The sequence below is a fragment of the Raphanus sativus genome, chromosome 4 (assembly GCF_000801105.2).
Source record: "Raphanus sativus cultivar WK10039 chromosome 4, ASM80110v3, whole genome shotgun sequence".
Classification (NCBI taxonomy): domain Eukaryota; kingdom Viridiplantae; phylum Streptophyta; class Magnoliopsida; order Brassicales; family Brassicaceae; genus Raphanus; species Raphanus sativus.
The window spans coordinates 11,306,482-11,322,333 of record NC_079514.1 but is presented as its reverse complement, the minus strand read 5'-3'; the positions used below and the strand labels follow the sequence as shown (position 1 = coordinate 11,322,333).

Here is a 15,852-nt window from a genome sequence, read left to right as displayed (position 1 = left end):
GGCCTAACCTTGTGAACAAAACAGTTTCTATAGGTCATATAACTGATGCATACAGAGATTGGTTTCATCAAAGACTGATCAGGTTCCAGCATTGTGTAATGAATATTTATATTCGCAGAAATCAACTCATTAATCATGCTATAAATAACAAATGTAGATAAGGAATAAACAGACGCTTTTTAAGGTTTTTTTTGTTAGCAACCAGTAAAAGAACTCTCTTTTCCCTACTCGTTCTTCCAAGCATACAGAATCAACGAAAAACCAAAACTTTGAGACTTGGAGTTCGTTGTTGACATGACATCCTGTGAGAAAGACAAGCTCTTCTCCGAAGAAGGTTGACAAGTCCTGAACATAAACACTGCGTTCCCCGCTGAAGGCATCCCAAAGAGCCAACTATGAACATCCCAGAGAACTTCCACAGCCATTCTATTCACAACTATCGTATCGTTCCCACGAAACTTCCACTTAAGCCGCTTCACCTGCAACAACGTCTTCCCATCCACACGAACAAAGAGACAAGGATCAGTCACACTCGTGTCACACTCAATCACAAGATCATGGATTTTCCCATCAGCGCAAAGCTCAGCTTTCGTCGCAAACGCTCTCTTACCGAAGACATGCTCTTTCTTGGCGACGAACACCGCACCACCTAGAGACGAAGAAGGCGAAGCGTTTGTCTTCTTGAAAGCTTCTTTTCTCATATCCCCGAGAAGCAGAACCATCTCTTTGTCCACAACGACACCCACGTAGAACCCTCCCAGAGCTTCAGGTCCTGAACCGAACTTGGCTGACGACAGATCCCAAAAAACATCGATCTTACAAGAATACGCCTCTAAGCTCTTGGACCCTTTTCGTTTGGTGAACAGCCAGGGCTTAATCTCGACTTTACAAAGACTCTGGTTATTACAAGAATCATCGACACCAACGGTGACACTCTGGCCCATCAGATTCTTGGTCCACGTCACAGTGATCAAGCAGCTCCTTCCTCGGATACGGCACTGGTAGACGCAAGCGACGAGATTCTGGGCGTTTTTGCCGGAGTTCGAAGACGATGAGTCCGCGACTTGAACGCCGTTTTCACCGAAGCAAGAAGGAAAATCCTTCATCTCTCTCTCTCTCTCTCTGAGGAATTTCAACGAACACTTGGCGGGCCAAACTGCGTAAAGCTAAAGACTTTTTAACACAGACGAAGATAATTATGACAATGGCGGAAGCTTTACGTTGAGAGGGAGAAACCCAGAAGGAAAAAAATGATTTTTTTTTGTTTTACCTGGTGAGATCGGTGGATCAGTTCAAAGACGGAGAAACTGCAGAAGAATCCTCATTGATGGGTTATAAGTTTTAGTCGATTTGGATCCGGTGTATCCGAGGAAAGAGAATTTGATAAAGCCTGAGAGTGAGAGAGAGAGAGAGAGGTAGCAAATCGCCGAAGTAAAGGAAGGAGACGTGTGCGTTACTCTCGATAAAAACTCAAACATGGAGACAGATAGAGACAAAAAGGAGACTTCTTTCACTCTCAGAATTATTATTACCAATGGTTAACTTACCATGTTTTAAAACTAACTAGGTAGTTAAAAAAAACCTAACTAGACTTGAGTCGGCATATTTTGAAAAACTGAATACTAAAAATGAAGACTTCAAAAAAAAAAAAAAAAAAAGTAAGACTTTTATTTTTGTATGAATTATTTTGTTAAGCAATTTGGGTTCACATATCTTTCAAAGCTCATGGATTGTTTTTGACGATAATCCACCTCTTTTTTTTTGGAGAAAAAACGATAATCCACCTTTAATTGTAACTTTTGAAAGGTTTGGCTTCTGTTTTGTCAAACATTTTGTTTTCAAGATCTCTTTGGAATTTTTTTTTAAACACTATTATCTCTTTTGAGTATTTATCGAATGTATAAAATATGGATGTTCGAGATCCTCATGTTAAAAAAAAGTTCGAGATCCAACATCAAATTAATGTTTGAAATTGTAAAGTCAAAGTTATAGACAAATGTGTAGTGTTTGCAGTTTGCAATGTTTTCTGACATGTTCAGTAGGGGTGGGCGTTCGGATACCCGTTCGGGTTCGGATCGGGTATTTCGGATTTTCGGGTATTTCGGTATAGGAGTATAAAACCCGTTCGGATATTTCTGTACTTCGGGTCGGGTTCGGGTATTTTTAGTTCGGGTTTGGTTATTTCGGGTCGGGTTTTCGGATATTTAGATTTTGCAAAAAAAATTAACTTCTTCATTTCTCAAGTTTTTTTCTTTTAAAAAATATAAATTTTACTTAACTGATATTTTATTTTTAATACATTGAATGATTTGAAGATAAAATCTTAAAAATAAAATACACTAATTTGATTATTGTGTTAAAATTTTAGCCGTAGTTTTTGTTAATGCATGAAACTAAAATTTGGACATGCATTTTAAGCATTTTAAGTGAGCAAAAAATCACTTTTCTTGCAATTATATGTATATTATCTAATTTTAAACCATGTGTATAATTAATATAAGTATTTTGAATAAAATTAGAGAAGTAAACTATGAATATATGGTTAATAGTACATAAGTTCGGTTATTTTCGGATATCCATTCGGGTTCGGGTATTACCCGTTCGGGTTCGGATATCCAATCTCTCATAATTCAATACCCGTTCGGGTATTTTACTACTTCGGTTCGGATTTCGGTTCGGGTTTTTTGGATCGGGTTCGGGTGCCACTTCGGATATCGGGTAAAGTGCCACCCCTAATGTTCAGACAGAATGCACGAACTTGCCATATATATATATAAGTTAAATCAACATGAAGATTTAATTACATACTTACAACAAAAAACCTCCTTTTGAAAATATTTTTTACATATTATATTTGAATCTACAATTTTCATAAAATTGATTATAAGCACCAAATTTTTATAATTAATAATAAATTCACAAAAATGTAAAATAATATTTATAATTCATATATAGATATTTTAGTTTTACAATTTTTTTTTTAAAAAACTTTTTAAAAGTGCATTAATTAGATAAAGAGTTTTTTTTTTTTTTGAAAAGAAAAAGAGTTAAATCCGGGCCACTAATGGAACCAAGCCTAACCCCCGGGTGGGAGGTGCAACCCACGGATAGATCCTCTCCCGGGTATTCAAATGAGTCATAAGCAATGGACTCATATCCGTGTGACCACTTAAAGGTGTTTGCAGCTGCGGGGATTCGAACCCGAGAGTATTGGGAATCTCACCCTCAACCCGAAATCCGTCCTACCACTAGTCCACCTATAAGTGGTTTAGATAAAGAGTTACCGAATGGTTAAACTATATATATATATATATATATATATATATATATATATATATATATATAACTAGTGATCAGTCCGCGCTTTGCGCGGAAATGTCATCTTTGTTTTATTTAAGTTAAGTTTTTAATGATTTAAGGATTTGATTAAATTGTTTGTATGAAACTGTATGTTGAATGGTTTGTTTTAATATACATGTTCATCTTGTTTGGAGTGTTAAAGTTGTCCATTTAGGCTAATTAGTGACTATCTATTATGTACATTGTTTTAATGGGTATATATTTTGTTTTGTTTATATATTTTATAGTTGTTTTGTTTGTTTTCTAAAGGTCATATATTTTCATGTCTCCATTGAGTTTGTCGTTGCTGGTTTTTCTTTTTGTCTTTTAAAAAGAAGGGTTCGTGTAAGATATTGTAATTACATTTGGAGAACATGAGTTTGGAGAGTCTTGCTGCTAAACTGAATAGATTTGTTATGAGGACATGTAACTAACTTCTGTTGGAACAAAAGGGGCACCCCAATAGTACTGTAGAAAGTAAACCGAAAGACACAACAAAACAAGCAACCACTATGCTTTATTAGAATTTTCTTTAAACAATCTATTACAATATCTGATTAATTCAGCTTTTACACGTCTAGTGTTAACACCCTAACACACGCTACTGAAATATTCCTAAGCTACACCGCTTATATATCTCCTCCGTCAAGTACTTCAGCCACTGCTTCAGCACAACTCGGAACACTTCCAAGAGCTTCTCTCTCTCTCTATAAACTCAGCCTCTATGTCTTTGTCTTCATACAGATGACTCCATAGCTATTTCATATATTCTCCACGTTTCCGAAACCTAGTTTCCAAGGCAACATGAATATAGACATCTTCCATAACAATAAGTGCAACTTTCCTTTTCTTGGAATGCACTTATTCCTCTTCCTTTAAGTCATAAACTTGCTTCTCAAGTTTATTCCTCTTTCCATATCTCCAAGATACTCTCTTGTTCTCCAAGTCTATACGACTCCAGCTCAGCATCTCGACTCCACATGGTCTTTACCACTCAACAAGACATCTCCTTCAGCAACTACGTCAGCGACTACTTCAGGGTTGACATTTTACATCAACAATCTCTCCCTTTTAGCTTTGTGTGCCAATCAAGCACAATACCATTCTGGTTCAACAACCTTGTTTCCCACCTGGAAGCTTCCATGCTAATTGTGCTTTTCTCCCTCCACGAGATGTGCACCACACCATGCTTTTCTCCCCCATGAGATAAGCACAATCTACATCAAGACGTCATACACCATATTCTTCTCCCCCACGAGATATGCACTCCTTGTACCAGAACGTCACCATTCTCCCTCTGCTTGATTACATACTAAGCTAAAACACAGATGCTTAAATGTCAAGCCTTATAGACAAACTCCCCTGAGTCTATGCTTCAATCTTGTCCACTTCTCGGAAGTACTTCACCAAGTACGCCAGCACCTAACGCACACCAGTGACACCAAAAGCACGTTATCATCAACGCACCACACGCTCACCAAGAGCTCCACACGATGGCTAACTCCACCACACAGAACGTCAACTCCAACGCCATAAAACTAAGTCCACTTCGGACTCCATCATGAACTACTTCAAAGACTGCTTCGACACCAAGCAGTAACACACACTAAGGAAACCTCTCTCTTTATTCTACGAGGTATATATTTTTCATAAGGCACATATCTTCTTTCCTTTTCCAAGCTCAGGCAATCAACACTCTGCAGTAATATAACTCAAGCTTCATGCAACATGTTACGTACTACTTCCTGTAGTATTCCGCGAACTAATACTTATCTCCCCCTTTTTGACTATGTATGTGAACTCGTCACCTCTAGATAGAAAACCACGTCTTCATTCTCCCCCTATGAGTCACATCATGGTCAAAAACTAAGATGAAGATCTATATCCTCCAAAGTAAGGAGGAAATCTCTTTCTACCTTCTCCATAGTGATCAAATCTCTTATACCATGTATTCCTGAGCCCAAAACCTTCATGATTAGCCCTTTGAACAGACTTGAAACACTCACGTCGAATATGCCCTTGAACACCACAAGAATAACATATAGGACCACGACTCCTCATACCATAAGGTTGCACCATCTGATTCTTCTTCCTCAACAACTTAAAACACATAGGCCTAATGTGTCCAACAACACCACAATGATGACAAACAGGCCGAAACTTTCATTGAGTTGCACTCTTCAATCTAGAAACTCTCGTTGGAGCAGTCACCGTAGCAGTTGCCGTAGCAGTACGTGTAGCAGTCGCGTTCTTCACATCAGTTACAGTCTTCATAGTAGTCTTTCCATTAGATATCTTCTTTGCAGACACCTTAACCTCTGGTCTTGTAGCAGACGTAGCTAAAACCCCAGTTTTTCCTGCTGATACAAAAATACCTCCAGCTGTAGAACTTTCTCCTTGATATCCAAGGCCACATTGATCACTTTTCCCAATACTGAGAAGATGATCTAGCTGCTTCGTCCCACCATTCAGCATCCTCAAACCCTTCTGAGTCTCTGCAAGTTGAGCACTAACCTGTCGTGCTTCTTCTTCTTTCTCTGAAGCATACTTAAGTGCTTCAGCAACTTGAGCTTCTAGTTTGACCTTCTGTCAACTCTGAGTTTGCCTCAACCTGTTTGAGCCAATTCTCATACAACTTTCCATAATTCCCATCAAGATCAAAATCTCCACCATCATCATTACTTCCACATGAATCCCCTGTCACAGACGCTGATGCAGATCCCGCTGCAGATTTTGTCTTAGAACCAGACTCAAGAGTTGTAAACGCCACCAAGTTCTTCAACTCTTCATCATCATCTGAATCAATATCAGATTCATTCTTGACGTCACTGTTATTCTTTTGCTTCAGTAAATTCTCATATTTCTTCTGAGCATTACCAAATTCATTACCCTCAAAGCTTTTGAATCTTAGTCTCTTGAAAGTTGGACACTCCCTTTTGAAGTGCCCATATCTTCTGCATTTGTAACATTGCACCTCTGTATTGACACATTGCTCGCCAGCTTCATGTCTTCGCTTTCTCAAACCAACTTTCTCATGTCCTTGCCACTTTATCATTTCATGTAGTACTTGGTGAAGCACGCGAATCATCTTGATTACCTCCTCTTCATTCTCTGATTTTTGACTTGTTGTTTCATCAACTGCCAAATTCACTTCAGTATGATTCTCCACGTCATCAAGCTCCATCTCATGAGCTTTTACCATCCCAACAACTTCATGAAAACTGAATGTATCTATGTCAAGAGACACAAACATTGCTACCTTATAAGCTGTGAATCTTTCTGGTAGACACCTTAAAAACTACTTCACCAGTTTCTTGTCCTTGTATTTCATGCCCAGAACACGAGCCTCTTGTGCTAACCCACTGAGTTGAGAACTAAAATCTGATACAGATTCATGTTCTTTCATCTTCAAGTTCTCAAATTTTGATTTGAGAAAATCCATCCTTAAACTCTTAACCTTCTCAGTTCCTTCAAAGTGTAATTGCAGAATATCCCACGCCTCTTTTGTATTCTTGCATCCTTGAATAAGATCTAGCTGCTTCTTTGTGACTGATGTAAAAATACCAAATAAAGCTTTTGCATTGTGCCTTGACATATCCTTCTCACGCTTTGTCCATTTAGCCAATGGTTTGTTGACCACAACACCATCTTTATCTACTGTCTTGGAAACTTCATAGCCATCTTCTACTGATGCCCAAACATCCATATCAATACTTTGTAAGCTTGCCTTCATCTTTGCTTTCCAATGCCCATATTGTTCTGGATCTAGCATAACCTCAACCACCATACTTTCTGATGTACTCTATCTTCCCTTCTTTCCTCTTGCCTTCGGGATCCTCACCAGTAACTTAGGTGACCCGCTCTAATACCACTTGTTGGAACAAAAGGGGCACCCCAATAGTACTGCAGAAAGTAAACCGAGAGACACAACAAAACAAGCAACCACTATGCTTTATTAGAATCTTCTTTAAACAATCTATTACAAGATCTGCTTAATTCAGCTTTTACACGTCTAGTGTTAACACCCTAACACACGCTACTGAAATATTCCTAAGCTACATCGCTTATATATCTCCTCCGTCAAGTAATTCAGCCACTGCTTCAGCACAACTCGGAACACTTCCAAGAGCTTCTCTCTCTCTCTCTATAAACTCAGCCTCTATGTCTCTGTCTTCATACAGATGACTCCATAGCTATTGTATATATTCTCCACGTTCCCGAAACCTAGTTTCCAAGGCAACATGAATATAGACATCTCCCATAACAATAAGTGCAATTTTCCTTTTCTTGGAATGCACTTATTCCTCTTCCTTTAAGTCATAAACTTGCTTCTCAAGTTTATTCCTCTTTCCATATCTCCAAGATACTCTCTTGTTCTCCAAGTCTATACGACTCCAGCTCAGCATCTCGACTCCACATGGTCTTCACCACTCAACAAGACATCTCCTTCAGCAACTACGTCAGCGACTACTTAAAGGTTGACATTTTACATCAACAACTTCCAATTAATTGACTTCCTACTTCTATTGCTACATCCAATTACTTCGGGTGTTGATTTTATTAGAAGCGTAACTGAAGTCATGAGAGCTCTGTGCTGGTATGTGTAGATGTCCATCTTTAAACTTTGTGTGTTTTCACAATGCTTGTTTGAAGTATAATTTAAATATATGAGTTATTGTGTTTTATTTTAATTTAAACGTTTAGACGAATGAGAGTATCATATCATTGTACTATTATAGCATGTTTGTTAAGGATGTCTTGCTTTCAAGCCAAGATCATATCATACACTATGTTTTGACTTGGTTGTCTCAATTGATTGAACTTTTTCTAAACACTAAAAATGACATTTAGATTCTCTTGAAAGTGTTTCAAAAAAGATTATATTGAATGATTATGATTTTTTCATGAACTTGTAATATTTTTATGTACATGTAATATTTATATACACTTAAGTTTTCATATTTTTCTCATGTAACAGCTACAATTTGAAAGAGAAGAAAATGTTATCATATTTTCCATGGATGAGAAACCAAAAGAAAAACATTGAATGAAAGCATCATGTTCTAGACTGCTCTATCAACCTCCCAGATATAGCAGCAGCAACAAACTTTGAATCAGTAGTTAACGAAGACACCATTTGCTGAACCAAAACCTCTTGCATCGTTCCCTTTTGTTCTCCAAGGCTAATATATGCACACCATGAACCATATCCAAAGTCATAGTGCTTGATCCAAGTGGTTATGTGTCCCTTCCTATGTAGCCACCAGTACGGATGGATCCTAAGGGCTGCATTGCACCTGAAAAACAACAACATAAGCCAAAGATCATCATAAGACAGCTGATGAAGCAGAGACAAACTATTACAAATGAAAATCAAAACTTAGTGTGTATGAACATACCTTCTTTTTTACTGGACAAAACGGGCTAACGAACATCTAAAATAAGCTCTAGGCCATGGGTATCTCTTGTGACCTTATGTCCATATTTCCTCCATTGATACACATCTTTTACTGACTGCGAAGTAATTCGACAACAGTACACTGTTTAGTTCTTATGCGTCCATAGCAAACATAAACACCAATACCACAAAACACTTACCAAGCTTGTGTCAGGAGAATAAGCAGGAACAGAGACTGTTGAAATCTTTGCTTTGTTGAAGATATCAGTGACTGGTCTTTTGCATGAAAGAAGCTGATTTTACTGCTCATGTTGCTGCTTCTGATGATGATCTTGGTTGCTGGAGTTGTTCTCACTTTTCCCACTACTGAGTTCATTAGGAAACCCTGAGAACTCCTCCGGATCTTTTTTTGCTTTTCTTTCTTAGTTGTTCGATCATATCTATTTCATGGCTACTTCGACTCTGGAGCTTCTCCAGATGATGATGTAATATGTAGTAATTCTCGTAGACTGTTTCTAGCATCTCTGTTAGCTTCTTGTTCTCTGAGTTGACTCTGTTCTTCTCCCTTACGCTCTATTTCATTACCATTAAGATCATAAAAAATTACCTACACCCACTGTAGTCGGCCACTATTGTCACTTTCCCGGTGCAAAGGAACTCAATTTCCTGATTTGTAAATATGTTGGCATTTAAAAAAAAACATAGAGCAGCAAAGGTCTTAATCAATAAAATAAAATGGTATACATGAGGAACATTGGCGATAACATATTAGTTTAGCTTGCAAGAGAGAGAGAGAGAGAGAGAGAGAGAGAGAGAGAGAGAGAGAGAGAGAGACAGCGAGAGACATGAGTGAGATGAATCTTCATGAGAGAGGTTTACGTTTTGGGGCAGTGATTACCTTGGTTAAACATCGACCGGCTTTCAGTGAGATGAATCTTCATGAGAGAAGGTGTTCGCCATTGGTGGAGCTGATAATTACCAGAGATGATAGTTTTCGTAGATAAGGCGGTCTTCATCGATCTATGCCAATTTTATAAGAATCTGAGCTTGCTTAAATTCTGCGTAGTGGGGGAGAATGGGACGAAGCATGTTAATGCTCAGATTGAAGAACAAATTAATGAAACTCGAGGCTTTTCAGGATCTTCTTCATCAGAAGTACGACGACGACGGCATATCTACACCTGGAGATAAACACACATAAAAGCCCAAATCACATAACTTAATATAAAACGAAATAAGCACAAGAAGCCCAAATTAAAGAAACAAAAGCCCAAATGAGAGTGCCACGTCTATTAATTCCCCCAAAGGAGAAAAAAGCCAACTTTATTAGTTAAGATTTAAATGAAATTTGAACATATATATGTATTTTATGTATCAGTAATAACATATATGTAAAAATATATTTGAATATTTGGTCAAAATATATTTATAAAGATTAAAATGATAAGAAAACTAGTATTAGGAAAATTATACTCTCTCTGTTTTTTAAAGATACATATTCTAGACTTTTCACATATATTAAGAAATCATATTAAAAATACATTTATTTTTGTGAATAACAATTTTCTATAACCTTTAACCAATAAAAATCCAATAAACACAATTAATTTTCTTGAAGTTAACAGATTTTCATTAAATAATACATTGAAAAAGTAAAAAATGTATCTTTTTAAAACAATTTTTTTTTCTAAAACATGGATCTTTAAAAAACGGAGGGAGTATATAAATTAAAAAACTAGAAAGACCAAAATGAAAAATAAAGAATGTTCTGTAAACAAAAAAGTAAAAATAAAAGTAAATAGTGTTTTGAGGTTATGAATAATGAATTTCAAATTTAAAGTTTTACTATCTATTCTGAAAACCTAGGGGTGGGCGTTCGGATACCCGTTAGGGTTCCGATCGGGTATTTCGGATTTTCGGATATTTTGGTATAGGAGTATAAAACCCGTTCGGATATTTAGATTTTGCGAAAAAATTAACTTCTTCATTTCTCAAGTTTTTTCTATTTAAAAATATAATTTTACTTAACTGATATTTTATTTTTAATACATTGAATGATTTGAAGATAAAATCTTAAAAATAAAAGATACTAATTTGATTATTTTTAAAAAAAATTAACTGTAGTTTTTGTTAATGCATGAAACAAAAGTTTAGACATGCATTTTAAGCATTTTAAGTGAGTAAAAAATCATTTTTCTTGTAATTATATGTATATTATCTAATTTTAAACCATGTGTATAATTAATATAAATATTTTGAATAAAATTAGAGAAGTAAACTATGAATATATAGTTAATAGTACATAAATTCGGTTATCTTCGGATATCCATTCGGGTTCGGGTATTACCCGTTCGGGTTCGGATATCCGATCTCTCATAATTCAATATCCGTTCAAGGTATTTTGCTACTTCGGTTCGGATTTCGGTTCAGGTTTTTCGGGTCGGGTTCGGGTGCCACTTCGAGTATCGGATAAAATGCCCACCCCTATGAAAACCTGTTGAAAAATCAAAAATTTCAGAATTTAAGGGTTTGAGAGTTTTGTTAGATGTTCGAGATATTTTTATAAAGTAAAAGAATAGAAAACATGTTAAGTAACAAATTTTTTCTTTTGACGAAACTAATTTTAACAAATTACATTTTAATTAGCCAAAATCCACAATGGTTGAATTATATTTTTTTTTAACACTGATTAATTATATTGATTCAGAAGATTAGAAGATTACAACAAGAGATTAAACATAAGAACACCAACTAGTCTGGCGGATTGAACATAAATCCCCAGAAACATCAACCAGTCCGACGGATAAACCATGTATCCCCGGAAACATTAGCCCACAAGAGGGAAAGAAGATGAAACAAGAACATAATTTGAGAGACAAACATAGCATAAACAACATTCTAGACCACCAAAGGACAATCAACTAAATCCAGAACAAATTAAGAACTTTTTGCATGTAGACTTTAAAAGAGAATCTTGGGGATAAACAAACCGATGGAGACAAAGCTTGATCAAACCATCTAGATACGCAACCTCCTATAGAGAATAGCCCAAACAAGATTGAAAACAAAGCTTCAAGATCCGGGAGACAACAGGACAATCTATTTCCATAGTCTTCAAACCGGAAAGGTGATGTCGATGAGGAGACGACTTTAAAACACCAACTTGAGCTTGACGAATAGCAGACCTCGATCAGGTCATGTGGTAAATGACAAGGAGCAGTTGCAATCGACTCCGGATTCTGTCGCATGCAAAGGACTAGGAGACAGAAGATCGAAACCAGAGAAGAAACCAAGAGATCTCAAGACATACATGCAATCAACAAAAGGCTAAGGATACTGGATAGATAATCAGATCCACACAACTAGATCAAAGATCTAACCGAAGAAGTCTAGAAGACGCTTGTGCCGATGATAAGTACTCTCAATCACGGAAAACAAAGGAAAACCCGACTCCGGCTCTAAGAGAGCAGTCGGAGCCGGTGATCGGAAAGAAACCAATAGAAGATCTTATAGAGAGAGGTCAGAGGATATACAGTAGAGAGAGGTTTTGATTCTTCGGTTGAATTGTATATCCAAAATTATTTAAAAGGGTAAGTACATATTATAAAAAATCCTTAAAACAAAATATTATTAGGTCAAAACAAAATGCTTTAGTCTTCTTCGACCATCTCTTCTCTACGGATGTTTTTTTGTTTCTTGCAATATAATTACTTCTGTTTTTGGAAACATGAAAGTTTGTATAGTATTCCATCAGTTTTTATATAAGTGTTACATAGATTAAGAAAGTGAAAAAAATTTATGTAAGTTGTTAATTATATCTCTGACCAGCAATATTTGAGATAAATAAAATTATTTCTAAAATCAATATAATTTGCAACTAATTTTCAGCTTGAAATATATATAATTTACATTAAAACTGTAAAGTGATATTTTTATTTAACAAGAAAAAAATGTTAGTATGAAATATATTACGAAACAGATGTAGTAATACAAGACAATCAAGTCTCTTTTTTTTGAACTCTGACAATCAAGTCTTTGAACTCTGTTGATTAGTTTTCCCATGATCATTGTACCCCTTAAAATCCAACTATGTATTTAATAATTTGCGGATTGAAACGGGTCCATCGAATATTCAAAAATGCAAGCACGACTTCTTGTATTACCATATTCGATACTAGGTTGGTGGTTAGGTTCTAATTTGGCGATTTTACATATGACTTAAGACGTACGCATCAGCTCTTTTTATCATCAGCTCTTTTTTTTAGTGTTTTGATCTTCCGTATTACGTACATAAATGGTATCCATAGGAAGGTTCTGTTAGTAGTAATATCTATGGATCATGATGGTCCAGAATGTTGTGCTTTTGTTCGACCAAATATTATGCGTCGACCATAAGAGTTATCATTACACGAAAATAAGGAAAATATTCGAGGCAATTTCTATATTGCCAGCTTCATCATCATCATTACAACCATTCTCTCTCTCTCTCTAAATCGAGTCTCTTTTCCCCTCTCTAGCTGTTTTTGTTAATATTCTAATAAAAAGCAATGGTGTTTGGTTGGATCCGGACTCTGAAGATTGTATGGTGAATAATTTAATACAGTATTTTCGATTTTGAATATTGTGTTTTAATTACAAAAACTCCAAAACTATATTGTTTGTCTGAATTGACATGTCTCTGGCGATAGATCCAAATCCATTAATTTTGAAAATAAAGAAATAAAAAATATATTATTAAATGGAGAATACATAATTTTGGTGCTTATTATTTATTTTTCGCCATGGAAAATATTTATTAAAATGTCTACTTATAAAGTAATAACTAATAAGTTAAGAATCTTTTGAGTAAAATAATTTAGTTTGCATACGTATATACGTATGGAAGGAAATGGTGGTATTCACGTGTACTTGTCCATGAATAGTTGTCATGCGTTACAACCCAATTTTGGGCCCATCATTTTTGGACTTTAGGGGCCTTTTTCTTGAATACCGTTGTTCTTTATTCCTTTTACATGTTGATGTAGGTGCACATGAATAACAGTAAAATAAAAGTGTCTATCATTTAAAATTTGAAAATATTTGTAGGTGATTGAAACAACAAAGCAATTATACCATTTATGAAAGACCATATGTAGCCAGGCGTCAATTTATTTAGCAACATGATAACTTGGTGATTTAAAAATATTGTTTTCATATATAAAAGGGTGTATATAATAATATATACTACTAACATATCTTTAATAAGAAAATCTACCAACAAAAATCCATAGCTACATTTTTTACGAGTCTATGATAATTTAATACTAATGATTAGTGATTGCTAATGAACGTAGTTTCGGTGATGCATAAGATGTAGGCACATGAGTTCATGGTGGTTTCCGTAAAAACCTAGACAACCCAATCTTGACATATGCCACGTAAAATTTGCATCTTTGGTAAAATACATGTGCGTAATTTTGTTGTCAACAACGCTTTTGAACAGATCGACCGACATTAACGTGAACTTTAAGGTCCCATTTTTGTAGTAAAGTAGTACTATATTGTTATAGGGATCTGATTTTCTTGTGATTTCATTTGCTTTATTGATTTATAGATTTTGCCATCCACCTCTCATCCCACCCACTTTGCGTGCAAACGCCGTTTCTTCGGGATAACAGGGCATGTTTATTTTGTTCATTAGTTTTTATTTCCCTAATCTACTAGGGTCGGCCCGCCCTACGGGCGGGAAGTTATAAAAAAATATTTTATATAAATTTATATTATTTCAAAACCATTTAAAATCATTATAAACTGAAAATGATATTATAGATGGACAAATAATAAAAAGGAATTTGAGGTCATATTGTTGTTTTTAATAAATATTTTTTGGTTTGAATTAAAATGACAGTAACCTTCATTATTCCCTATTTTGTAGTGAAAACAAAATTAGTAAAAAATAATTCGTAAAATGTAATAATTTATATATTACTATTATTTATAGTTCAATTTGACATAATAAAAATATAAATTTTAAATAAATAATACTAAATTTATTTCAAGAATATTTAAGTTTTAAAATACTTTTACAAAAATTATTTCTTTCATTATAATAAATTAATCTATCTCCAAGCTAAATCATTGAAAATATAATATAAAATAATTAAAATATTATATGATTTAAAATCATGTTCTTTCATGATAATAAATAATTTTACTTGTTATGTTCGTAACTTATTATATATCTTGTGAACTTTTTTTTTAATTATATCTCTTGTGAACTCTGTTTAGTAACAATTATTTGTCAGGAATTTTTCTCATAACATTTTAAAATATTATTTGAAAATAGTATTTTATAAATTAATGAAATAGTATACTTCTATAGCAAATTGTTACTTTAGTTACATACCACTTTCATATCAAATAATTTATTGGAGGAATTATAGGGAAGCAAAACATAACTACAAAATGAAGAATAAAAGAGTATTTAGTTTATTCTTAATTGAAAGTGATTGTAATATATATATTTTCCACTTGTTCTTGTTATTATTATTTTAAGTTATAGGAATGTTCTTGGCACTTAGGTATTTTCATGTATATAACACTTAGGAATGTTCTCTCTAGTCATCTAGGTTCTCTGTTCCTTTTCTGTTTCTGATTGAGTCATGCATTTTGTGTTCGATCAAATTCACAAACTATGAGATCTGCCAGATTGCTGGAGCCTGGAGCATGTACATAACTTGAAGCTTGCCATTAACCTTCTCTAAGATCATCTCCAACCCATTGTTATATTCACCTCCAAATGCTATAATAGAGTAAAAAGTGCTCCAACCTATTGCTATATCCACTTCTATAATAGAGAGATGCTATTTTCACCTCTATAAATAGAGGAAAAAATAGCATTCCTCTATTATAGAGACATTTTTTTTCTTCAAAATAGTCCTTCAATTTTTGAACTTTTATAGTTATATCAAAAACAATTATTTTTATAAGAAAACACAGTTTTTATAAACATAAAATGACACTTTTGATTTACCTAACAATTTTTTTAGTGAAACTTTTGTTTAAATAAAGTTAAAAATGTATGAAAATCTTATAAAAGTAAAATTGAATAGGGTTGATTTGCAATTTTCAAAAAT

The 15,852-nt window shown here is 34.6% G+C and overlaps 1 protein-coding gene and 1 pseudogene across 2 annotated transcripts; both read right to left on the bottom strand.

Annotated features, from left to right (window-relative positions):
- Positions 1-91: 91 nt before the first annotated feature.
- Positions 92-1,477, bottom strand: LOC108848607 (uncharacterized). Of its 2 annotated transcripts, none has more exons than XM_018622009.2 (2): positions 1,271-1,477; positions 92-1,166 (listed from the first exon to the last, which is right to left on the bottom strand). In XM_018622009.2, the coding sequence occupies exon 2, from the start codon at positions 1,104-1,106 to the stop codon at positions 225-227; it is 882 nt and encodes a 293-aa protein (XP_018477511.2). In that variant the 5' UTR covers positions 1,107-1,166; positions 1,271-1,477; the 3' UTR covers positions 92-224. The 2 variants fall into 2 exon arrangements, with proteins under 2 accessions (XP_018477511.2, XP_018477510.2); XM_018622008.2 differs by having other exon boundaries at positions 92-1,156; positions 1,271-1,474.
- Positions 1,478-8,318: 6,841 nt separating this feature from the next.
- LOC108853189 (WRKY transcription factor 18-like) lies at positions 8,319-9,540 on the bottom strand (annotated as a pseudogene).
- Between the last annotated feature and the right edge of the window lie 6,312 nt (positions 9,541-15,852).

What these genes read in the sequence shown, in the direction of transcription:
- LOC108848607 (XM_018622009.2), bottom strand. Translation starts at nt 1,106, where the DNA reads ATGAAGGATTTTCCTTCTTGCTTCGGTGAAAACGGCGTTCAAGTCGCG.